The sequence below is a fragment of the Equus caballus genome, chromosome 16 (assembly GCF_041296265.1).
Source record: "Equus caballus isolate H_3958 breed thoroughbred chromosome 16, TB-T2T, whole genome shotgun sequence".
NCBI lineage: Eukaryota > Metazoa > Chordata > Mammalia > Perissodactyla > Equidae > Equus > Equus caballus.
The window spans coordinates 45,338,396-45,362,880 of record NC_091699.1 but is presented as its reverse complement, the minus strand read 5'-3'; the positions used below and the strand labels follow the sequence as shown (position 1 = coordinate 45,362,880).

General features: G+C 43.1%; 2 protein-coding genes and 1 long non-coding RNA gene across 7 annotated transcripts in view; 1 reads left to right on the top strand and 2 right to left on the bottom strand.

Annotated features, from left to right (window-relative positions):
* The window catches only part of LOC138918226 (uncharacterized), a 9,590-nt gene extending 5,148 nt beyond the window's left edge, over positions 1-4,442 (bottom strand). Inside the window, exon 1 of the long non-coding RNA XR_011427278.1 lies at positions 4,305-4,442. This is a non-coding gene — a long non-coding RNA (uncharacterized lncRNA). The remainder of the gene's footprint in view (positions 1-4,304) is intronic.
* The window catches only part of IL17RB (interleukin 17 receptor B), a 13,976-nt gene extending 6,328 nt beyond the window's left edge, over positions 1-7,648 (top strand). The window contains exons 6-11 of one of the 2 annotated variants that reach the window (XM_005600546.4): positions 890-937; positions 2,699-2,841; positions 3,220-3,285; positions 4,285-4,384; positions 5,508-5,606; positions 6,831-7,648. In XM_005600546.4, coding sequence (XP_005600603.4) covers positions 890-937; positions 2,699-2,841; positions 3,220-3,285; positions 4,285-4,384; positions 5,508-5,606; positions 6,831-7,393 — 1,019 coding nt within the window. In that variant the 3' untranslated portion in view covers positions 7,394-7,648. The remainder of the gene's footprint in view (positions 1-889; positions 938-2,698; positions 2,842-3,219; positions 3,286-4,284; positions 4,385-5,507; positions 5,607-6,830) is intronic. The other variant, XM_023620279.2, reaches the window with a different exon arrangement.
* ACTR8 (actin related protein 8) lies at positions 4,534-24,485 on the bottom strand. 4 transcript variants are annotated; one of them, XR_002800574.2, is made up of 15 exons: positions 24,263-24,485; positions 20,165-20,335; positions 18,605-18,715; positions 17,866-17,970; positions 17,413-17,586; positions 16,805-16,898; positions 16,456-16,588; positions 15,044-15,197; positions 14,163-14,258; positions 13,511-13,651; positions 12,301-12,565; positions 11,407-11,570; positions 10,433-10,623; positions 7,033-7,104; positions 4,534-5,638 (listed from the first exon to the last, which is right to left on the bottom strand). XR_002800574.2 is itself a non-coding variant. In XM_023620276.2 (14 exons), the coding sequence occupies exons 1-13, from the start codon at positions 24,383-24,385 to the stop codon at positions 10,480-10,482; spliced, it is 1,875 nt and encodes a 624-aa protein (XP_023476044.1). In that variant the 5' UTR covers positions 24,386-24,485; the 3' UTR covers positions 4,534-5,638; positions 10,433-10,479. The 4 variants fall into 4 exon arrangements, 3 of the variants coding, with proteins under 3 accessions (XP_023476044.1, XP_070094907.1, XP_023476045.1); XM_023620276.2 differs by lacking the exon at positions 7,033-7,104; XM_070238806.1 differs by lacking the exons at positions 7,033-7,104; positions 13,511-13,651.

Genomic DNA, 24,485 nt, shown 5'->3' with positions numbered 1-24,485 from the left:
TATCGTACAAAGAGTTCCCATATGCCTCTTATTTCTCCTATTGTTAACACCTGACATTACCGTGGTACATTTGTCAAACCTAAGAAGCCAACATTGGTGCATTTCTATTAACTAAACTCCAGACTTTATTTGGATTTCGCCAGGCTTTTCATTAATGTCCTCTTTCTGTTCCACTTGCATTTAGTCTCCTCTCTTTAGTCTCCTCTGGTCCCCGACAGTTTCCTAGTCTGTCTTTGTTCTTCATGCCCTCGGCAGTCTTGAGGAGGGCTGGCCAGGCGTGCTGTAGAGTGCGCCCCATCTGGGTCTGTCTGCCATTTTTCTCACGGTTAGAGTCGGGATATGGGTTTTGGGAGAGAACACTGGAGAGCTGAAGTACCCTTCTCATCGCATCCTGTCAGGGACGGTGACATCCACACGTCATGGACGTGTTTGCCTTCATCACTTGGCTTAGTGGCGTCTGCCAGGCGTCTCCATGTAAATCTCCTGTTTTTCCCTTTCCCTACTCTAGTTTTTGAAACAAGTCACTAAGTCTACTCACCCTGGGGTGGGGGTGGATTAAGCTCCACCTCCTGGAAGGGGCGATATTTACATATATCACCAAACCTCATTTTCAAAGGATGGTTTGAGTCTTCTCCTGGGCATCATAGATGGTGTTTGGACAAAAGTTGTATTTCAGTTAGACTCTGGTTATCATTTCATGGGTACGTAATCTCCTGTTTAACAGTAAAATGTTAGCATCCCATTTAAATTTGCTTCTTACCTCACATCTTGAATGTTCTGGCAATTCGGCACAAGTGTGGTAGGCATGTGTGCATGCATGCTTGATGGCGAGGGGGTGGAACAGAGATACCTTCTTTGAAAATGTAAAATCTTTCATTCGAATTTCCAGGCTGCCTAGACCATGTAATGAAATACAAAAAAAAGTGCATCGAGGCAGGTAAGTAAATAGAGCATTTGCTTTTGTTATTAGACGAAACTCCGAACGTGGGCCAGCACAGCTCAGTCCATCCTCCACGAAGAAGCTGAGGCCCAGAGCAGGGGTGTTTTGTCTCCAAGCTGCTCAGGCAGTGAAGGCTGATCCCTGGCCAGCGCTGTGCCCACGGAATAAGGCAGCCTGTCCACGAAGGACAGAGTCTTAGTAGGTTTATGCAGTGAGCAACAGTCACAGAAAACACCCCATCCTCTTGGTTAAACTAACATTTTAGCCCACACTGCACTTATAGTGGCGTGATTGAAGGTGCTTCCTGATGGGAGAGGAATCTGTAAGTGCCTCCACCTGCTCAGATGCCAGTACCCCTGACCTGTGGCCATGGGAACCCTGAGAGCCTTGCTTGGATTAGCAAACAAGGTGGGAGTGTTGGCTAAAGTAATGACCTAGAAGCTTCCTCTCAACCCGAGTCCTCACAGGGGTTCACCTCTCACAAGCTAGGCTTTTAGAACCTGCCCCTACCCTTTATGTTTTGAAATAAGCCCCTTCAGGATAATCAGTCCCAAGTGTCTAATTTCCAAGGATTTTACAAAGATTTGTGTAAATTCCTGGTACTGTAGTCTTAGGATGCTAATGAAGCTCGTAGTGTTTGGGGGAAGTGGTCCAAATCTTTTAGGCGCCCCCACCCCACAAGTCATCCCTGTGTCTCCTGTCAGACTGAGCTGCAGGTGGTCTCCTTGTTGGAAGGCAGACTTGGGGTACTGTGCTTCCTCTCTTGCCTCCTACGGAGAGGGAGAGGGAGTGTGGGGGATGCTGCAGGTGTGAGGAGCTCTGAGAGCCTTCAATCAGCCCTGGACCTGAACTCCTAAAGACAATTCTGGGCTGGGGCCTGAAATGGTCTCCCAGGTGGAGAAAATGGTACATGCCATTATACATCATGTTCCCGGAAAATCACCTAAAGCTGATTTGCAAGTCATATGAATGAAACAACTGACTTCTCGGAGAGTAGACCTGTCAGGGTATCCTCTAAGCTATGAGACAGTTCCTTATTTCTTCCCATCCAGTAAAGCTGGCAGAATGGTCTGATGGATGAAGCTCCTGGAACCAAGAAGTTCTTGGAGTTGTAGTCCTGAACCTGAATTCACCTGCTCTGTAATCTCAGACCTGTGGCTCCTTCTCCCCATCCTAGAAAGGAGAAAATACTGACCCCAGCTTTGAACTCAAAATGGATGCTGAGAATAGCGTGAGAAATAGAACTCAATCTGCACCTCCCCCACCCTCAGCCCAGGGAAGCTCTTTAGCAAAGCAGTGACGTGGGGCCCCTCAACTTTCTTGGGCAGCAGGTACTTTGAGATTCTGGGAGCAATGATGAATAAAAGCATACTGGGTAGGGCCCAGCCCCATGGCATAATGGTTAAGTTCATGTGCTCCACTTCAGCAACCTGGGTTTGTGGGTTCGGACCCCAGATGTGGACCTACACCACTCTTCAGCCATGCTGTGGCAGCAACCCACATATAAAATGGAGGAAGATTGGCACAGATATTAGCTCAGGGATAACCTTCCTCAAGCAATAAAAGCGGCAGATTGGCAATGGAAGTCAGCGTAGGGCAAATCTTGCTCAGCAAAAAAAAAAAAAGTACACTGTGTAGTAGTCTGTATCTCTTGGATGTGGGCCTGAGCACTTAAGTTTCTTTCTGTCAAGCCCTTTTGGGAACTTGGATGAGGGAAGAGTTTGCAACTTCATCCATGTGATTCTCTCTTGTTTACAGGAAGTCTGTGGGATCCAAACATCACTGCTTGTAAGAAAAACGAGAAGATGGTGGAAGTGAATTTTACAACTAGTCCCCTTGGAAACAGATACATGGCTCTTATCCAAAATAACACCGTAATTGGGCTTTCTAATGTGTTGGAGGTACTTTTTTCCCTTCATTTCCTTAACGCCACTCCCATCCTCATCCTCCTGCTTTCCTTGTCTTGTTGAAGAAGAATGTAGACACTCTAGGATTCCCTTGACAGGCTCTTTTGAACTATCGTCCAAATGTGCTGGGCTGTTTTGATTAATTCAACAAAGAAAATGAAGTCCCTGGGGGCATCCCTGGAAATGTCCCTGTGAATCTAAAACCAACCAAAGGTAGAGGTTTCAGAAGTAGGACAGGAATCCTTATTCACGCACATTCAGTCCGAAGAACTGACAGTCAGTTTGGGACGGGCAGGTTCTTCACTGGCAGGCTTTGATCTACGCAGGCACATGGCTCACAGTTCTTGGTTGTGTCTCACTCATCTGCACCAGAACAAACTGACTCGCACTTCCGTGGTGATTCCAGTGACTGGGGAAAGTGAAGGTGCTGTGGTCCAGGTAAGGTTTAATGAGGTGCTTTGGGGAGGGGTGGGGCCCTCGAGGACCAACTGCTCCACCACCGACAGCTTCTGATGAGTCCTTTCAAAGTTGGAGTGGCCGAGTGCTCCCCCAGTTTGCTCCTGCCAGTAGTCTTGTGTGAAGCGATGTTAGCGGGGAATCCTGGTCTGTCTTGACAGTGGTGACATCAGGAAGCTGACCGACAGTCATGGTCTCCATTGCTTTTATTAGTTGCTGTTGACTTTCCAAAGTGCTTTTATTTCCATTTTTTGCCACAGACCCTTACAGTAACTCTAGGACAGGAGTATCATTTTATTTTCAGTTTTAATTGCAAAAGGAAGTAACAGAGGATTTGAAATCAGAAGGTTTGGGTTCCCGATCAGTATATGAACTTTAAGCGGCAGCTGCCGGTCCTCTCAGGGCCTCAGGAAGTTGGACTAACACATGCTCTCAGGTCCCTTTCAACTCTGAGTTTATGATGTGGGGCCAGGGAGGGTCCCAGTGGGACACAGCCACACCCAGAGATTTAAGGAGCTTTTATTGTCATTCCCTAGAACATAATGGCAGTGCTCAGACATGCCAGAGGGATCAATACCTGTCAGCATATTACGAGTGCACCCCTTTTCTGGGGAACCAGACTTTCCTAGTCCCAGGGCACTTACCCATTAATAGGAGCTCTACTGCTGTTTTTTTCAGAGGAAATATTTGTATATGTATTAGGATGTGACCTAACCCTTTTAGATAAGGAAATTAACATGCTAGCAACATGTACAAAGTTTAGGTTCACAACCCAGGAGTCTCAGAAGGTGTTTTGGTCTTGGGTCACGGGTTTGGATTTTAGGGCTCTGTTCCAGTGGTGTGACCAAGGAAAAAAAGATCCTCTTACAATGCTGGGGGGGTGAGGGGATGTGAAACGAGAAAAGAAGGGAAGAGAAGTTTTGGTGAGAGTAGGAATAATGCTGAGATTTTGAACTTTCTGGGACTCCCCTTTTTCCTTAGCTGACTCCGTATTTCCATACCTGTGGCAGTGACTGCATCCGACGCAGAGGAATCGTGGTGCTTTGCCCACACACAGGGGCCTCCTCCCCTCCAGACAACAGTAAGTGCCCGCTCACTCCCCCAGGAAGATCAGAGGCTCAGGACGGGGTGTGTATGTGCGGGGGGAGCATGAGGGAGAGCGTCCCTCCCTGTGCACGCTGAAACGGGGTGCAAGAGAAAGACGTCAGTGCTGTCCCAGAGAGCCTGAAATCTGAGTAAGAATGAAGGCTTTATTTATAAAATCACTCAAGATCTTTTATCAAGCAGGATTTACACAAGGGGGAAAAAATAAACAAAATGGATGTTCAGTGCCACCAGGATCTGGTGAAAAAAGTCAACGGCATAAAAGAACTGAGTATATAAGGAAACGTGCATTTCACTGCATTTTGATTTTCTTATCAGTCTCAGTAGCCCAGGCCTAGATGTGACTGTAACTTGATGTGGTCAAGCCACTAACATTTGGATAACAAATTAGGAACACTGGCACCAAAAGACACACCTTAATGGTGCTGGAGAGCAGCATGTTCTGGAAAATGTCTCTCTGGATTTAAAGATGTTAGTTCTTTCATTATAGGTGGACAAACTAAACGTTTTCGGAACTAGCCCAGGGGTGGGGTCAAAAGTTGGAAGGTGTCATTCTTAGAAACTCAGCCAAACCAACTGAAGACAACGTGGGTGCCTAACAATCCTGACTTGGGTGTGGGCCACAGTGCCTATGGATTCCTGAGCACTTGGTGTGCCTGAGCTTCCCTGATTGACATTCCTGTGGGGGGGGGGCAACATTACCCCCACATTTGTCAATCTAACAAAACAGCCTTTAAAAATGGCATCTACGTGTACTATGTATTAAGCAATTGCACCCAGAATAACATGAATTTGCCAAAGAACAAAAAAGAAAAAGGTGAAAATGCCTGTGTATGTGTGAAGTAAGAAGCCCAAGTGATTTTAGAGGACTGTTTTTAACCTGCTGGCTCCCAAATCCATTTTGAAGATCTGATGAAAGACCTGGACACTCTACAGAACACAGCAATCCACACACAGAACACAGCCCCCTAGAAATATACTGACCCTTGGTGTTAAAGGGATCAAAACTTCTATGAAGCATAGAGTAAACATCTGAGTTTCCAAACAGGAGACAAATTTGGTTTTCTTTGCTGAAGGTGAGTAAGCTTTGTCTTCCCCAGGCAGAAGCGTGCTGGGTGGCTGGCTGCCGTTCCTCCTCCCAGCTCTGCTGGTGGCCACGTGGGTGCTGGCGGTCGGGATCTATCTCACGTGGAGGCATGGTAAGGGTTATCATTCCATTCTTTAAAGAAACCTAAATAAGGAGATAACATTTTGGTTTTTTTTAAAGGAGATTCTTCTAGAGGCAGTCACATTTTGGCATTAGACAGGAGTCAGCAGCATTTATTTAATGCCGTAGAACTCTCCTAAAAAGAGTGATGTAATGACTCACATCTGCCAAGATAAGCAAGGATCTGGACCTCCAGATCTGGTGACTATCACCAGTTTTATTTTTACCATTAAGGCATCTACAAGTACTGAAATGGGCAAAAGACAGCCAATAACGAACTGCATTTTACCTGTGATAGGTATTCTATGCTAGTTCCTACTTTTTAAAAATAATTCTTCCAAGGCATAAGAACAACGCTCACTTGAATTCATATACTCTAAGGACCTTGGCAAGTCTAAAACACTGAGGATCTCAACACAGAAATTGAGGACTTGAATATAGAAATCAGAGGATTTATATAGATACACAGCTGGAGGGAAGCCCACTGAAAACCTCTGCTTCTCCTCTTCTCCACATGGAGAAAAGGAACTATAAATGCAGCCTTTGAGCCATTTGTGATGTTGTAGGTAGAACAAGATTAATTTATGATCTAAGCTAAGAAAGCCATGTGGAACTCTGGCCTTGGGAATACTTATATTTAGATGATGTTGTTTGGGCTGTATTAGTTACAGTACTTGTTATACACAGTTCCTGTTCTATAGCACACATAGGACAGAATTCCAGTTAAGTTCCAGCTGAAATGGGGTACCACTTAATTGACAGAACTATAAAGAAACTCTGCCCCCTACAGGTAGAAGATGGAACAACTACTGAGTTGACCCAACCTAAAATATGATGTGAAGGGCAGAGATCAGCTGTCCCTGTTTATATATGGCACTAAAAACACTAAAGGTACAACAACCTACCTAAAACAAAGTACCCTAAACCTAAACGGTTTCTATGAATTTATCTGAAAAGACATGGCTTAAGAGGACTGAATTAGTGATAGGAATTTAGAAAATACATCTTTTAAAGCACCTTTAAGGTTTAAGCATCCCTGTGTTTCAGGTGACGTGTTCAAAAGGAACATCAGGGTATTTTCCTCTCTGGCAGTGACAATGCCCTGGGTGCTCAGCTGACATTCCCTAGCAAGACATCATTTATCAGCAATGGTTTAGACTAGAGAAAGGCTGCCATTTGCTGTTCATAGATAACAAATGCTTTTCTGCTCCCACAGAAAGGATCAAGAAGACTTCCTTCCCTACTACCGCGCTACTGTCCCCCATTAAGGTTCTTGTGGTTTACCCATCTGAGATATGTTTCCATCACACAGTCTGTTACTTCACTAAATTTCTTCAAAACCATTGCAGAACTGAGGTTATCCTTGAAAAGTGGCAGAAAAAGAAAATAGCTGAGATGGGTCCAGTGCAGTGGCTTACCACTCAAAAGAAAGCAGCGGATAAAGTCATCTTCCTTCTTTCTAATAACGTCAACAACGTGTGTGATGGTACCTGTGGCAAGAGCGAGGGTAGCCCCCATGAGAACTCCCAAGACCTGTTCCCCCTTGCCTTTAACCTCTTCTGCAGTGATCTGAGAAGCCAGAATCACCTGCACAAATACATGGTGGTCTATTTTAGAGAGGCTGATACCAAAGATGATTACGACGCGCTCCATGTCTGCCCCAAGTACTGCCTCATGAAAGACGCTGCTGCTTTCTGCACAGAACTGCTCCATGTTGAGCAGCATGTGTCAGTGGGAAAAAGGTGGCGAGCCTGCCACAACAGATGCTCTGCCTTGTAGCCCACCCATGAGAAGCAAGAGACCTTGAAGCCTTCCTACCCCTCCAATTACAGGGAAAAAAAGCACCTGTGATGATTCTCAAGTTTATTACATGGGCTACTTGGAGGGAAGATTTTACATATATACACCTGTGTGTATATAATACACACACCTGCTTTAGCAATAGGAATAAGGAGGATTCATAACTGAATACATATGCCTTAGTGTAGTAATTTAAAATTTTTATGCCAATAAAATTGTTACAAATATTACTAACTACTTGCAGCATTAAATAAAGAATGGAGACTACATTTATAATTATAAAGCTAAATCAATTTCATGCCTAAAAATCAAGAATAGTTATAATGTAAACTATAACCATTCTGATAATGCAATGATAAAGCACCTTCCAGCCCAACAACCAGTCTTGAATAATCCATGCACTGCAGCACTGTAGGTAGAATTATTTAGCTCTGTAACATTTCTAAGCTGAATTAATGAATACCAGATTTAACAAGCTGTCGCTAATTCACTCAGTAACTTCTTAGGTGAAAAACCATCTATTATACACACGTCTTTATTTTTAAGATAAGGAACACAGGAAATAAGCTGAACTCATCTTTGTCAACCAGATGACCTAGTATACGTGTAACCACTTGGATTATCTGGTATCTGCATAGGACGTTCCCTTCTGAACCAGAGCCGTGTCCTATCTGACCCTTGTACAGGCAACTTTAACATGAACACCAAAATACCTTACTTGCAGACCTGATGTCTACTTGTGCCCAAAGTTACCTATTAGAGGTCACTATCACAGTTCAGAGTTTCTTGGTTATTATATAACTTTTCATGTTCAAAACAAAAATAATTCCTGTTATGTTGGAAGTTAGCCCTCTTGAAGTAATCTTTTTGTAGATGAGTTATTATAATGGTTTACTTAAGTAAAAACAGAAACTACCAAAGTTATAGAACACAGAGATACGTGGTATTTTAAGCCTTCCAATTTTTTATTTTCCTAAAAGCATCTTCTCCTTACTGCTGAGGTCACCAAAAGGTTATTATATTAACAGATGTATTTTTCTAGGAATGCCTGTCTCTTTCACATAGTGCAATACTGAATCTGCTCTAGAACGTGGATCAGTTTCAGGTGGATGACTGTTAAAATGTATTTGTAGATTATCTCTAAAGGGCCATACCACTCCTTCGAATACATCTTATGGATGAAATAAAACCAAAATGAGGCATAGAGTGAAAACTCACTGTGTTCAGCTTCACAAGCAGATACTTAATAATGGCTGAGGCAATATGTTTAATGTGGTAAAGCTCACTTATTTGTCATGATCACTTTTCACAGTGCTTATAAGAGCTGGTAATAGAAGATGGACATGGCTTATATCAAAACTTGGACCAGAAACTAACTTTCTCTGAAACACCATCTACCAATTTCATGTATGCTATTATGTGAAAAACTACTATAAACAGAAATACATTATGCTTTTGGAACTAGGTAGCCAGTACTAAATTGTGTTGAAACAGCCTAGAAACATAAACAAAATCAATATTGCATAAATTTAAAAAATCAAAGTACAATTTTCAGATTGAAGGCACACATTCCAAACAGTACTAGCAAGTTAAAATTTTGTTATTCTGGTGGACTGTTCTTTGATCCTAACCTGAGCAGATATGTAGGCTACTCCTATTTATGCAAAATGCTCCAATACCAGCATTTTTCCATGTCCTAAGACTTCTAAACATCCTTTTTATTTTTTTTTTTGCTGAGGAAGACCGGCCCTGAGCTAACATCTGTGCCCATCTTCCTCTACTTTATATGTGGGACGCCTACCACAGCATGGCTTGCCAAGTGGTGCCATGTCCACACCCGGGATCTGAACTGGCGAACCCTGGGCTGCTGAACTGGAACACGTGCACTTAACTGCTGCACCACCAGGCCGGCCCCCTTACTCTTTTCTATAGTCCACTCTTAACCTTCATCTCTTATCTGTCTCTACTTTTGTTTTTCCCCTGGCCTGCCTTCTCTCTTGGTAAGTGGGATGGTGGAAGCAGGTGCCTACAGGGAGTGGCAGTATCAGAATCAGCATTCTCTCTATCCTCTCAGGTCTCTGAGCCACAGGCTGTGCTCAGTGACTGGCTCCTGTCTCCTGACAATGCCTTTGCTTCCTCTGGTCAAGATCTCAGAAGGCTCCCCCAAGGCCTGGACCACTGGTAGTAACAGCCGTCTCCATTACTGAAATTTCCCTTCAGACTGCTCAGATTAAGGTCAACCATCATACTGAACACAAAGAACTCCACACACTGCCAATGGCTCTTCAGGGAAAGGAAAACTGGGGGCTTGATGATTAAGTTAGTAGCAATTACAGCAGTCATCTTGTTTATCTGCACAAGACAAGTTAAATCTAAATTATACCTAAATCGTTTCTTAGGAAGGAAACGAGTTTTCCTTTTTACCTTTTGTTCTGTTTTGGTCAAATGACTGTTTTCTTTCCCCAAGCCCACCCTAGAGCATATCAGGTAACAAAATCCAGCCAGCCCAGCCTGAAGTCTTTGCCTCTGAAAATCTAGACCTGAATGGGCCCCAATCTTTTTTTGTAATCCAACACAAAATGGAAAAAAAAGTTTTTTCCTATTTGGAATTCCAAGAGGACATGAGTCATGTCATACGTGCTGCTATACTAGACAAGAGGGAAAATTCATGACCATACAGTTCTTCTCACAATTCAGGCACATAAGTCACACACCCACCCCTTGTGGGTGCATCACACACTTAGAAGTCAACTTCAATGAAGAGCTTCAACACCTAAGAACCACTCAGCAGCAGCATTTTACCTCACTGGGGAATCTGTGCGACCCTGAGAAAGGGGCAGGAGTTTACCACTGAAGAGTAAATTCATGTTTATTCTCAAATGTCCTGACTACAAAACCAGCTCATAATTTCACACCAATGTCCTCATCATAAAAGTTAAAATTTATTTATTTTCCATGAAACTTAAGCATCTAGGCCAATAAGTTAAAAAGTGTATATTCTGTAAGAGTCTTTTATACCAAAAGGCTTGCTTGTGGTCTTCGACGGTGACTTTTTCCTTCCCGTTTCACCACACGAAAGCGGCACGCTCTCGTAACATGCGGACACCAAAGCGCTGCCACTCTCGCTGATAAATCCACAGTTCCTGTGTCGTATCCAAACAAGCCAACACTGCCCCTCCTTTCCACGCAATCAGCCGGGGATCCATGTCCTGGAAGGGATAAAGATATTCCAGCATAAGCAGACAAGACGTATACTTAATCATTTACTAGAATTTGGGGGTGAGAAAAACCCTGCTGAGTCAATACCTAATAAGCCAGATTTTCAACCTGCATTAAAGACCCATGCGGGACCCATGAACTACAGACATTTTTCTGTTTCAACTGACAAGAAAACTTTTTAGTTTTTATTACTGAAGGTGCTACTAGTCACTATTATTCCACAAACAGTCAGGCCCTGTAGGCAGGAACATACGTAAGGAGATAACTTAATTTGAAGTTTGAGCGGAACAAATACATCTCACAACCCCTCCTTCAGGATTAAAATTAAATACGAACATTTACAGGAACTGTCTGTGAGATACAATGAAATATAGACACAATCTGTTTATAAATTCGTAGGTTTATGTTTCTTTTCAAGATAGTTCAAGCCAAAAAGATCCTTAAAGATCCACCTGGCCCAGGAACCAGCAGCAGATCCTTAACATGAGAGAGAGAGCAAAGTGGAGTTGTTCTGGCTGAGGAGAGAGAGCAGTCTTGCCCCCACTAGTCCTTTCACAAAGTCATGCAGGAATCCAGTCCCCTGGAGCAGAGCTCCTCCCACCACCGCTGTACCCTGCTGGAAGTAATTTTTCCCACTTGCTCCAAGCCCTCAAGAACTCCCAGACACAAGCCCATGCCTCCCAGGATTCTATCCGTCCACAAACATTACAATTAGGAATAATCAATGCTGGTTTCATTTGTATACAGTCCAACTTGCACCACAAACAGCATACCTTGGGCCTTGTGATCACGTCTACATTTTCAATAATTCGCCTGAATGAAGGTGGCATTTTGTTGAGAATTCTGTGCTGCAGAAATTCTTGAGCTTTATGAAACATCAAACCACCTCCCACCACCAGGATGGAGCTGTACATCTTCTTTTTGGTATCATCAGATGCTGAAAAGATAGCGATATTCCTTCCGCACTTTTTCTCCATATCCATCACCTCCCTAAGCCACCAACATCTCTTGCCTGGACAACTGTAAGAGCCTTAAGGGTCTCTCTCCAACGCACCCTCAACAATGCAGCCAGAGGAGTCTTGCCAACACCAGTGTGAGCATGTTGCTGGCCCCACCCTCACTCTGCTACTCGCACGATCAGGACCAAAATCTCTAACGGGACCAACAAAGTCCCACATGGTGTGTACTTACCACTTCTCTAGTCTGACCCTCGCACCCTGTTTCCCAGCCAAACTGGCCTTCATCCAGGCTTCTTCTGCCTAGAATGCCACCCGATCTGAGACTGCCTAACCCCACTCACCCTGTAGATCTCTCTCAAGCGGCTCTTCCTCAAGGAAGCCTTCCCTGCCTGCCGCCCTCCACACCACCCATACTGAGCAGAATCCCTTGTTAAATCCCTCCAACCGAAACTCTCAGTCAGTACCCTTCAGTTCAATTTTGTAGTACCTGCCACAGTTGTAATTTCACATTTATGTGATAAATTGACTTATTTCAGTCTCCTCCACTAGGCTATATGCTCAACGATGCCAGGAACCAATTCCCAACACCTGACAATGCAAGCACAAACTATGCACTCGATAGTTTTTGAATAAATATGCCACACTACACAACCACCCCGTGAACAGTTCACTTAACTGCTATCTCCCCACCTCCCCAAATGTGCTTACAACAGCAGTCTATACTATGAAGGATGGCTTTATCCAGACCCAGGGCTTTCCCTTCAAACAGCGAAATGGCAGTCTTCCTGGACATCAGTGCAGTGAGGGCCTCCTCAGAATCATTGCCAGCCATCAGACAGTCTCCCTGAGAGGATCCCAAATCCACCTCCTGGGAATGGAGTCTTTCTGGAAGATCAGAGGACTGGCCACGAAGATCCCCTTCAAATCCAATGGGTTTGGATGCAGACTTCCGGTCAGCAGTAGCTTTTGCAGACTTTAAATCAATGAAAAGAACAACCAAGTAGATGGTATGACCATGACAGAACGCTGCTCATGTTCTCCAGCTAGATCCCCCACTCCCTCCCTCCCTACTATACACCACTACAAAATGAGGGCTTGTCACCATGGTGCAGAGAGGAAATACACCATAGTGTACAACCAACCACCTGGTACCCACTCCCACATAACCTAGAGTGAGAGGTGGTGTACAGAGATGAGGATGTGCTGACAATTCCAAAGCAGTCACTGGCAGGCAGGGCAGGTCTCAGAACCTTACAATTACTGGTTGAGTTTTAAAATTGAAACGTCAGTGTAGATGGGCTTTTTCCCCCCTTGAACTATGTTTTTAAGTGGAGTATTTCAGTGGAATTCTTGGACCAGCAGCTGTTATGGAATCCTCATTTTCAGACCTTGTCTAACCACCTCAGGCTCACCTTTGGGACAGGAACAAAGACTAGAAAAGGTTTACAGCGCTCTTCTCTCCATCATGAGCTGCTGTTTTGTTGGCAGATGATATCTTTAATTTGCGTCCCTGCATCAGACATTCTATTACTGCGATCAGCTTTGGACAAAGGAATTCAGGTCTTTGCCTATGCCACACACCTTTCACATTAAAATTAAAAAATGGGTGAGATTTTCCTGGAAATACTTACTATTGGATAAATATTCAAAAGTAGACAATGTAAGTAAATAATATACACCAAATTCGTTATTAACTTGTAAATGTGTGGACTGGTATTCTGAAAACTAGATTAACGTCTGCCGAATGAAGAAATCTGTCATCCAAATTTAAATTTAGACTTCATTTCATCTACAGTTCTAAAATAGTATCAGCTTTAGTATGCTGTAAGAGTGCAGTGGCTGCCATAATCCATTAAACATGAGCAAACTTCTCCTTCAGGGACAAAACTGTCTCCTTTCAAGCAGAATTACTGCAGACCTGTTCCTGCTTGCTCTGTGTAGCCAACAGGTAATGTTCATCGTGAGGGTCCTCAGGGTCGCCCTGGGACCTGTGCTGCAAAGCTGTCATTTTTTGTCCAACAATCCCAAAAGTTGCTGGGTAAAACAAAGCCATTGGAGCCTGTGCATGGAAAGAAAGACATTGACCAATCAACTGAGGATACTCCTCTTGAAAAAACGAACCCATTAAATTTCGTTCTTCCAAAAACAAAACAAGCAGATCAGATCCTAGAAGTTAGACTGGGTAGCATTCTTTTTTGGGAGTAGCATTACTTCCTTAGTGCACGATAGGCCAGAAAACTCACGTATCGTCCAACTGAATGGGTGATATGATACCTCAGAGAGAAATCTCAAAGCAAATGTACAGTACCTAGCAATCTACTTTATAATTTCCTAATAACAATGGTGCCCCTCTCTCTCATTAACAACCAGTCACATAGTGGTTAATTCAAAAGCCCTCAGATCTATTGTAATCCGTACTCCATCCGTTGCTTAAATGTTGGTTTAGCAGATAATCCACAACCAGTTGACATTCTGACCTCACAAGGTTTCCAGCAAGTGCACATTCTCTCAGTCTGACTGAACATGGCTGACTTTCTTTCTACCCATGGAAACATACACGCATACATTACCTGGAGTTTTTCATCTCCTAATCGAAACTGGTAAAGTAGGGCAGGGGAATCTGGATGTCGAATCTGAAACTCATGGTCCTGAAGCCCAGATATATCCTGATTCCAGGAAAAGATGCTGTCAGTGGATCAGTAAAAGTGCATGTAAACTCCTAAAATTACAATTATGCCTCTCTACCATCTAAATCTCACCTATAAAAAGACTGCCCTACAACTTTCTACCACTCTCACTGGAACTTAATAAAACAGAGTTCAATTGTACCTTGCCTCCCTTTTAACGTTTCTGAAATTTCCAGCATCTGCATTTTTTTTGTTTGCTTCATTATCAATATACACTAATATAAAAATGACCGAAATCAATAAGCCAATTCTCTCAATAACTGGGGAATGTTACCTAGTCTTATGTTTCTCAAAATTTTCTTATTCAGAATATTGCTTGTAAAAGGTAAAAAAAAAAAAGTCTAAAACAAAAAAAATAAAAACGTAGCAATCCACATACAGCAATGACTAAACACTGACTGTTCACAATAATAAGAAACTGCTTCAAATGGTGCCATGTCTGTACCTAAATATTTACCAGCTACTACTCATTACACCTAAAGGTTTATCTTCATCCTTTATCAGAATGATCAGAGATCCTACAAAGAAAGAAATTTGCTAACCTCTCTTCCTTAGAAAAACAAGCTGTGTTTTTCAGAGCCTGAGACACATCCTCATGGCTCTGACCTCACCAAGAAACTCACTCCTTAAGAGCTTCAGCCTCAAGGCTTTATCACCTAGAGTTGACAGAGTAGCATGATACTGTTAAATTTTTAACTGCCTTTTAAATATCTTAAAATTTTCCTGAAAACAAAAATAATCAGCAATTTTGATTTTGCTCTCACCTGATCTAAATGACAAAAAGTTTCTTTAAGGTGCTGCAGAAGGAGGCAATCCATTTTATTTGTTAACTGGCATTCTCTGTATGGGAACCCAGCTCGCTGCATCAGCCAGTAAAAACATCTTGACACATCAGATCCCCCATATGCCAGACAGAGCCTAGAGTTAAGAGAAAAGGGCAGAGAAAGTGCAAAGGGTGATTCAAGAACTCCATTAGGCATGGTAAAACATAGCAATTTTCAAGAAATGTTTGTTGCAGGAATAAATTAAAGAAGGAAAGGACAGAATGGATGGATGGGAGAAAGGCAACTCTGGAAAAAACCAGTGGTGGGGCACCCAGAAGCAGTCATGCAGTTTGTAAAACGTCTCCAAGAAACAGAACACACATTATTAAATCCAGCTCATTTCCAAGTCAACATGTTCACTATATGACAGCTGTTTGCCTGTCTACACTCACCGGCATGTCAAGGTGGCAGGCACTGACACCCTAAGACAAACTGATGGGAGATTAGAGAACGCTAGCCAAACTGAATGTTTCTACAGTTTGGAAAGACCACTGCTGAGTTACTTTAGTGGTAGAAGACCTGGGTCTAGTGTTTTCTTCATACTTTGAGCGACTGGCATTACATAATATAAACAAGAGATGAGCCAAAATAACTTATTTCGAGTTTTTGAATGCATGGTAGCTTGGGGTGAGAGGGAACAGATGAACCTTTCTCATGCATTGCCTGGGCCCCCTTTTCCATTTGTTTCTATACTCTGACACTCAAACTACTTATGTGAGGGACAGGAAGAACTAAAGCATCCTAAAGCAGCCATCCTGGGAACACTGCATGCTGCAGGAGCCCACATGTGCACTGCCTGGCCTGCTTACCAGTGTTGTGCTTATCTCAGGAAGGACAAGCAGCAAACCTGCCCTGACAGTTATTTTATTGACTTTTGTTTCAGTGATGCCATCATGAAGGAATCTGACCACCACAAAGTTATTCATCGCTCACTGAACACAATTATGACAACAAACGCAAATACTCAAAATGCTAGCTAGCCAAAGAATTCAGACCTGAACACCTATTTTCTGTTATACAACTTGCCTAAATAAAGCTTTGCTGTGAGTGTAATTGATATCTCTATGTCAGACCACACAAAAGACATAGAGCTGATCTCTGCAGGAAAGCACACAACCACTCTGGGACATTCAGGAGCTCCTGACTGAACCCATATGAGAGTTCCAATGGGAAGGGTAAAATCAGTCGTTTGTAGCCTTATAGAATTCACATGTCCAGAATAATGCTGGTTTCCTATGCAAAATTTGAATATATAATTCCTTATAAAAATTTCTTTCTAATTTGTGATGCTTTATAGTTGAACAGACTGTGAGGGGAGAAGGACGAGGAATGCCACCTCCTGAGTCCCTTACCGAGTGTTCCGATGGGAGACCCCATCCTCCACACAGCACACGCTTGTCTTCTGGTCTCCAACATCTACAATACACGTGCTGCTTAAACCACTTCCAAAGGTGGCGCACACAGACTCCTGATGGACCACAATCCCTGAAAAAACAAAAGGCAGAGGAGTGCTCAGCTGGGGAGCAGTGAAGATCCTAAGACAAATAATCAGCAAAAGTCTAGGAGTCTCTGGGCAAGTGTCCAAGCATCACGGATCCTCTCAAATAAGCATTTCAGCAAGGTAGTGAATTAGATTAACTTTGTCAGTAATAAAGAAAAGAACCTCATTTCAAGTAGGTTTCAATGGAATATCAGACATACCTGAAAAACCCATCTTCATTAGGATCATATTCACTAATTCTTTCACATGCTGTTTATTATAGATATCAGGAATTAACAAGATACATCTATAATACTAAAAAGAAGAACAAAGAAAAAAGATAAAATAGTTAACACTAAAGTCCAGTCAAAATAAATGTCACCACACCTGTCTTCAGAGAGGATTCTATCTAGAGGAGGAGCAGCAATGGTTAGAGGCCCAGAATAAAAACTCAAACCTCTCTGTTATTTCTTGGGTTTTATGAAAAAAAAAAGAAAACGTTAAAGTTTGGGCTGTTTTTTCCTTTGAATTATTTAAAACTTCTGAAATAAAAAATAAGACAAGTGATGTATCTGAAAAAGGTCCAGAGAGGGCTTATAAACATGAGGAAGCTTGCTGACTGCAGAGTAGTAGAGAGACACCCAAGAAACAAACACAATAAGAAAAAGAGAAAGCAACAGAGGGAAACTCAGTGAAGAAGAAAAGATACCCTCAACGCCTCAAGGCTGAGAATGCTTCAAGGACACAGTATTACAGACAACTCCATAATGTGTACTTTTATTGACCAAAAATCTTAAAGACAATCCAAGTACTGGGAATTTCAGCTCACCTTTAAATCTTTCAGTGGGATTTCCAAGTATTTTTGTATTGCATGAGACCATATTACTTCGATATCTGCCAGAACAGCCGTAAGGGAGCCCCCAGGTCCTGGGTGAATATTTAACTGACCTCTTCTAATAGGCCAGTGGATATTATAACAATCCAATGGATTAACATACAAGGCCTAGAAAAGACAGGGAGATGAATACATTGTTAAAACTCTTCTCTCACGGTTTTCTGGGTTCACATTCAAAAATCTAAGGCCAGAAATTATCATTAACATTTGCTGAATGTTCTAAATGCTGAGAGTGTAGAATCTAACATTTCAGGAGACAATATGAATATCTGGTCCTCAAAGTAGGATTATGGAATGCTAGGAAACAATAATTGGATGGCAAAATAAATGAATTTTTGACTAGGATCAGGTTTTCTCCTTCCATTTCACTGTAAAGAAGTTTCCTACCTCTTCTCCTACCAAAAATTCAGGGTGATGAGATGTGTTTGTCCACTTGTTTCCAGAACAGTGATCTAAAATTGCAGGTCGCATCTGCTTGTTGTAGGAGCGTGCCTGCAACGAAAGAGCATCAGAAAATTCTCTGAATTTATGCAAGAAAAAAAGTGGGGGGAGTAGTATGAGTCCCCTTTTCTCCTCTCTCTCAGAGACCAGGTAAAGTGGCAAATTTTAATCACAAATCCAAGATATCTGGCAAAATACTGACTGGTAACAAAAGGATTCTCTTGCCCTCTTCTGCAATCTTGATTTTTTCTGTGATTTTAATGCCTAGGCTGTGATTCACAGCCAGTCCATAATTAATACTGCACTCTGCTTAAAGTTGAATACAAATTTTTATATCATACTGACTCATGCTCATACCTAATAGTACTGGTTTATCGTATAAAATGGCAAATGTAGTAAGAATACAGCTTCCCAATAAGATCCTGGAATTGTACACTTAATACTCTCAGGTAAACTGTAAATTTTCATCAAACTGCTATAAGAACCACAACCTCAAAAATTATTTGGCTTGCCTAAGCATTTGTGACACTGATTCAGGTATTCCATAGGTGGCTATGAATGTTCTTTCTTCCTATTTTAAGGAAATCTCATCTTGCGTCTGCATAATGAAATAGGGAGAGCACACAATGGCATTATGATAGAGTAGCTGTGGTAAAAGAACAAATCTAAGGAGTTGAGACTGAACCTGTTCAGGGGACACGGGAATCCGTCTTGTACCATTTGACATCTTTTTAGACCATATTGCTTGATCCACCATTTTAAGACCATTTTGTCTTTGTTCGTTACTTTCAGGTTTCTGGGAAAAAAGAATGAAATATGAGCAGTACGAAGGATTTGGTGAAAAAGAAGGCAATTTGGCAAACTGGTAATTTAATCCAGCAATGGGAAATGCTCCCTTGTCAATAAATAGCATTTCCTTAATCTCTGACATATGTATTAATCTTCAGAATTCAAAGTAATCTTTTTATTATTTATAATAAAAGTCAGAAAGGAACCCTCACCATAAACCAACTATTTGCAAAAATCTATAACCTCAAATGACTTCTGGTTGATCAAATTTTTCCTAGCACCCCTCAGAGCATAGCTACTTTATATTGACAAACTACTTCAGAGACTCTTCCATACATCTACATAATTCTCAGGTTTACAATTTTATAACAATGTTATATTACTTCATGTGTTATTTTGCTTAATCAACAAGTATTCAAGTTATTGTGATACAGTAAAGAATGTAAAATACCCATAAATATTTGTGTAGATATGTTTTGTTTTCTTTCCATTTTTATTCCTGAGATTTATTCCCTAAAGTAGAATTCTAAGATCCAAAGACATAGGTGAATTTTAGACTCTTATGTCGTCAAGTTATATTTAAATTTAGAAGTGGACTTAAGTATAGTCTGCTAGTTATGTCAAAAATTGGAATCCTAGGGCTTACTATCAGAATTATAGAAACTGCAAGTTCCTAAAACTATCCTCAATTTAAAACTTAAAAGTGGATTACAATGCAATATATATATTTATCACCTATCTTGAAAATTTTTCCTAAAAATTACTATCTGCAAAAAGTAAGTGTTGGGGCTAGCACCGTGGCCACATGGTTAAGTTTGCATGCTCTGCTGTGGCAGCCCAGGGTTTCACTGGTTCGAATCCTAGGCACGGACATGGCACCGCTCATCAGGCCATGATGAGGCAGTGTCCCACATGCCACAACTAGAAGGACTCACAACTAAAAAATACACAACTATGTACCAGGGGGCTTTGGGAGAAAAAGGAAAAAAAATAAAATCTGTAAAACAAAAAAAGTAAATGTTTACTGCCTTTAAATTATGATTTGACCTAAGATTCTAATAAATGTTTATTGTGGCAATTCAATTTGCTTATGGACTGAAAATATGAGCTCAGTTTAAACTCTAAGTGTCTGGAAGAGAAAATATGGCAGTCAGTTAATAGAGACTCGAACGTATCACTTCAAGTGACAATTCTGTATCTTCCATTAAGATCACATTTATCAATACTCAATTCATCCTGATGGTTAAAAAAAATTGGACTTACTTTTGTTATAATTATTTCTTTACAATCTATCAGATGAAAAATGACATTTGTAATCCTGAATGATGCTATTGTTTTAAAACCCATTAAAGCTACAAATGTAATTATTCAAGATAACTGTGTACGCTTGGATGTCTAAGCCCTCTCAAGGAAATAACCTTGGGCTTTCTCTCCAGGTTCTCCAACTCTGACTTACATTTAGTCCCTCCCTTAGGAGCCAGTTGTCCTTGTATGCGGGCTGCCCTTGTTGTTTGTGTCTTCGTGCAATGACATGAGGAATGCTGGCAGGAAGGGTGTCTGTGGCTCGACCAATCCTTAAAGTTGTTGAACCTGGATGTATGACGACGATGAAGTTGCTCTGGATTTGCTGCAAATATAAAACACAGGAGTGTGCCCTTAGTAAATAATCTGCAGGTAACAAGTTAAATAACATATAGTAACAAGCTAGACTAAGAAGGTAGTTTCCTGTAATGACTATTGAACTCAAAGGTATCAAAATAATTCAGTAAACAGAGTTCTTTGAGAGGCATCTGGTTGCTGCTCCCTGCCTGAATACAAACTCATTTTGTATCTCTGTGTTCCTAGGATCCGACTCACAGTACACAGCCCAACAAATATTTGTTTAAATTAATAAAACCATAATCACCCAATGTAAATTAACCTGCAATTACTGGACATTTCCGTGCCAGGCACTGTGGGTACAAGGGGTACCAAGAATAAGTCCTGACTGTCAGAGATGCTTCTGTTTACCAGGGAAGACAGTCAAACAAGGAATAAGAGTGTAGGGAATACTATGACTAGTAAAGTGCTGGTTCCCTAAATTTGAATCACCTAAAGATGCTTGTACAAAAAAAAAAGAAAAAATGACCCTAAGCCTCCCACTACAAATTTTCTAATTCGGACTCTCCAGAGAGAAAGCTGAGGAGTCTGCAATTTTCAAAAGCTCCTGAGGTGATTAATATGATCACTCAGGTTTAAAACCACTGGTTGAACAGGTGAGGGAAAAAAATTAACGTAAGGATAAAAGTATTATTTTGTAATCCTGGGAAGTAAGACCCCTTCCAAGTGCGTGCATAAACCGTATTTTGGTCATTGTTTTCAAAAACTTTACCGTTGTTGGTTCTGTGCTACTTACCTGATTGGGCAAAAATCTGGGGTTAAAAAGCCCAAGTTCACAATTCTATCCTCATAAGTCAGATAACTTCGCTGCATTTCACAATCCACTCTCGGGAGACAGTGAACAAGGACTGACAAAGCACAAATCAGGACAGTGGAGTGGCGACTGTGGACTTTACTTTCAGATGGTAATTGTTTTAGATCCATAATTCACAAGGGGGCAGAATCTAATCTGAATCACCTGGGGAACCTTTACCATGTAAACTTGTTGGAGACCCAAAGCTTCAGTAGGGAGTCGGGGAAGGAAGAAGACCCTGACAACCCCTTTGACAACAGGATCCTCTGTTAAGAGCTAGCATTCCAGCGTGACTCCTCAGCTAGCACGTACTCTGCCTGCCCCGAGTTAAAGTGGTGTCTTCTTGGCAAGTTTCCACTTAAAACATTTCCACAGCTTGCCAATTAGATTAAGTCCAGAACCTCAAAGATCAAGACCCTGCCTACTTCTCTAAGCTTACTCTGGAACAACTTCCTTTTTGGTCTCTCTCTCTTTTTTCGTTTTTTCACTTGAGGAAGATTAGCCCTGAGCTAACATCTGTGCCAATCTTCTTCCACTTTTTTTTTATATGGAGATTGCCACCACAGCATGGCTGACGAGTGATATAGGTCTGCACCCAGGATCCGAACCTATGAACCTGTGCTGCCAAAGCAGAGCATGCCAAACTCAACCACTATGCCACAGGGCCAGCCCCGCTTTTTGGGTCTCTTTAATCCTCCCAATCTAGGTGTCTCTTGATTTCTTAACTCACCATGCTGACTTCTAGGCCTTCACAAAAGCAATTCCCTTTGCCTACAATATTCTTTCTCTCTGGTAAATCTTACTGCTTCCTTTAGGTTTGAAGTTAAATGCCATCAGACTAGGTTTGCTCGTCCCCCTGCAATACACAGTCATGTGTCGCTTAACAATGGGGATACATTCTGAGAAATGTCTCACTAGGTGATTTCATAGTTGTGCAAACATCATGCAGTGTACTTACACTGACCTAGATGGTAAAGCCAATTACCCACCTAGGCGCTATGGTACTAATTTTATGGGACCGCTGTCGTATATGCACTTGGCCATGGACTGAAACATCGTCATGCAGCACATGACTGTAATCTTAGAGCATACCTTCTTTTCATGACACTTGTCACTCATAATTATTTACTGTCTGCCCTCTCAACACATAAAACTCTTCTTGTGAAAAGGGCTCACTTCTGTCTTGTTCACTACTCTATGCCGGCACGTGGTACACAGAGCCAGGGGGTAACTGTTGAATGAGGATGGCATCACTTTCACACAGCATGATGTTGAACAGTACTTCCCAAGCTTTTTGTGCTGTGGCAGACAACATCTGTCCAGCAGACTGGGACAAACAGATGAGGCTGCCTGCCATCAGGGATACCCGTAACTTTGTTAATGGCACACAGGCTACTGGACATTGAGAAGTTCTGAGGTAGTACATGTAGTATCCAAAAGTGTAGACAACTATTTTTAATAATTACATATTTATTTTAATGTATTAGAAAAAAAACTAGCTGGTACATCCTACATATTATTTCCTGGATACTACCGCTTAAGATAAGATGGAGCAAAAAAGTTACCAAGCAAACTACAGCTCAGGTGCCACAGAGGATAGGGAAAAACCAAAGAGTGTTAAACAACTGACTGAAGTTAAGGAAATGTGGCTACAGTGGTTAAGGGCTCAGGCGTGGAGTCACAGATCTGGCTTCAAATTCAGACTGCATCACTTCCTCGCTCTGCTGAAGTTTCTACCACAGAGAGTTACTGCAGGGATTCAGAGTTAATCAAGTAGCTCAGAGTCTGGCTGGCGCTTCAAAAGTTCTCTATCACCTTGAGAAGGGGCCAGACTCTTTGGCTTATATGACCATCACGATACGGCCCCTGCTAAGATCTCCAGTCTCATCTCTTGCTTCCTCTTCTTCCCCAACTCCATGCTGATCTCCAACACTTCACATCCTGTCTCGCCCCAGGTCTCTTCCGCGCTGTTCTCCCTCTCTCAGATTCCTCCTTCCCCCTGCCTAACTCCTAATCATCCTTCAGGCCTTAGTCCAGACATCACTGCCTCTGAAGAAACTGTCCCAGACCATCAGGGCTGGAGGAGGTAGCTTCTGCGGGTGCCCAGTAACTCCACAGGGTCCTCCCACCCCACGCTCTGACACCTGTGGCCCCACCACAACTGCGAGCTCTCCCTCCAGCTTCCCCCTCACAGAGCAGGAGAATCCTAGAGGGTGAGAACCCGCAGGGCCCTTAGTCTGCCATCCAGTCTGCCCCTCAACTAGACAGATGGAGAAACTGAGGCCTGTGCAACAGTAATAACCCCCCTGAGGGCTTACCATGTGCCAGGCACTGTGCTGTATATTTTACAGCTGCTACGTATTATCCTTAACCCCTCTACCAGTGAGGAAACGCCCTCAGAGATGTCCAACACGAAATTCTGAGCATTTAAATGCCTCCTGACTTCTGCTGAGAACGGTACCTTGCCTCTGCCCGTTTTCCCATGGCAATGTTGGCGTTTCCTTGACTAACTAGTAAGATTATAAATATCAACGCCCTGTGCCTGCCATGCTACTGCAAATAACGTTTTTCTGGTTGGTATGGCTTAATCTTGCACTCTCTTTGACACACTAGTTCCTAACGTTTGTTCAGACAAACGTCTACCTTTTCCCTCCTTTTAAGCTTGAAATGACCTCCACTACCTGAGATTTCCTTAACCGAGAAGAAAGTCTGAACCCTAACTCTCCGTCACCAGCACTGAGAGATGCTCCCTGGGAGCCAGGCCCGGCGCTAAACGCCACCTGCGACCGCTGAAACCTCACAGCAGCTCGGGAGGCAGGGGACAGCCCCGTCCTCGGTCACCGCGGGGACGCCGAGGCTCGCACGGCGGCTGGTGGAGGCGGGCGGTGGGGACGCGTCAGTGACCCGGCCGCCCGGCCCCGTAGCCCGCGGCGCTCCCTCGCCCCGGCGTCCCGACCCGCGACGACCCGCGACGACCGGGACGGGTACGGACACCCCCTGCACCCCCCACGAGGGGCGCCCCGAGGCTGTGCACGGCCCCGGCCTCCCCACCCCGCCTAGAGGCCGAGGGCCCTCAGCCGAGACCTGCCCCCAGGGCCTCACCTCCTGCAACGACTCCGGCACCAGCGCGGGCACGATGGGCCGCTTCACGCCGCGCTGCTCCTTCTCCTTCTCCCCGCCCTTCTCCTTCCCGTTCTCCGCGTCCCCCTTCTCCGCCTGGGTCATTGCGGCCGCCAACACCCACCAGCCTCCAGCCCCAGAGCGGCGCCGCGACCACCAGAGTGCAAGGACCCTCGCGCATGCGCAGCCTCCGGGCCAGCTGCCC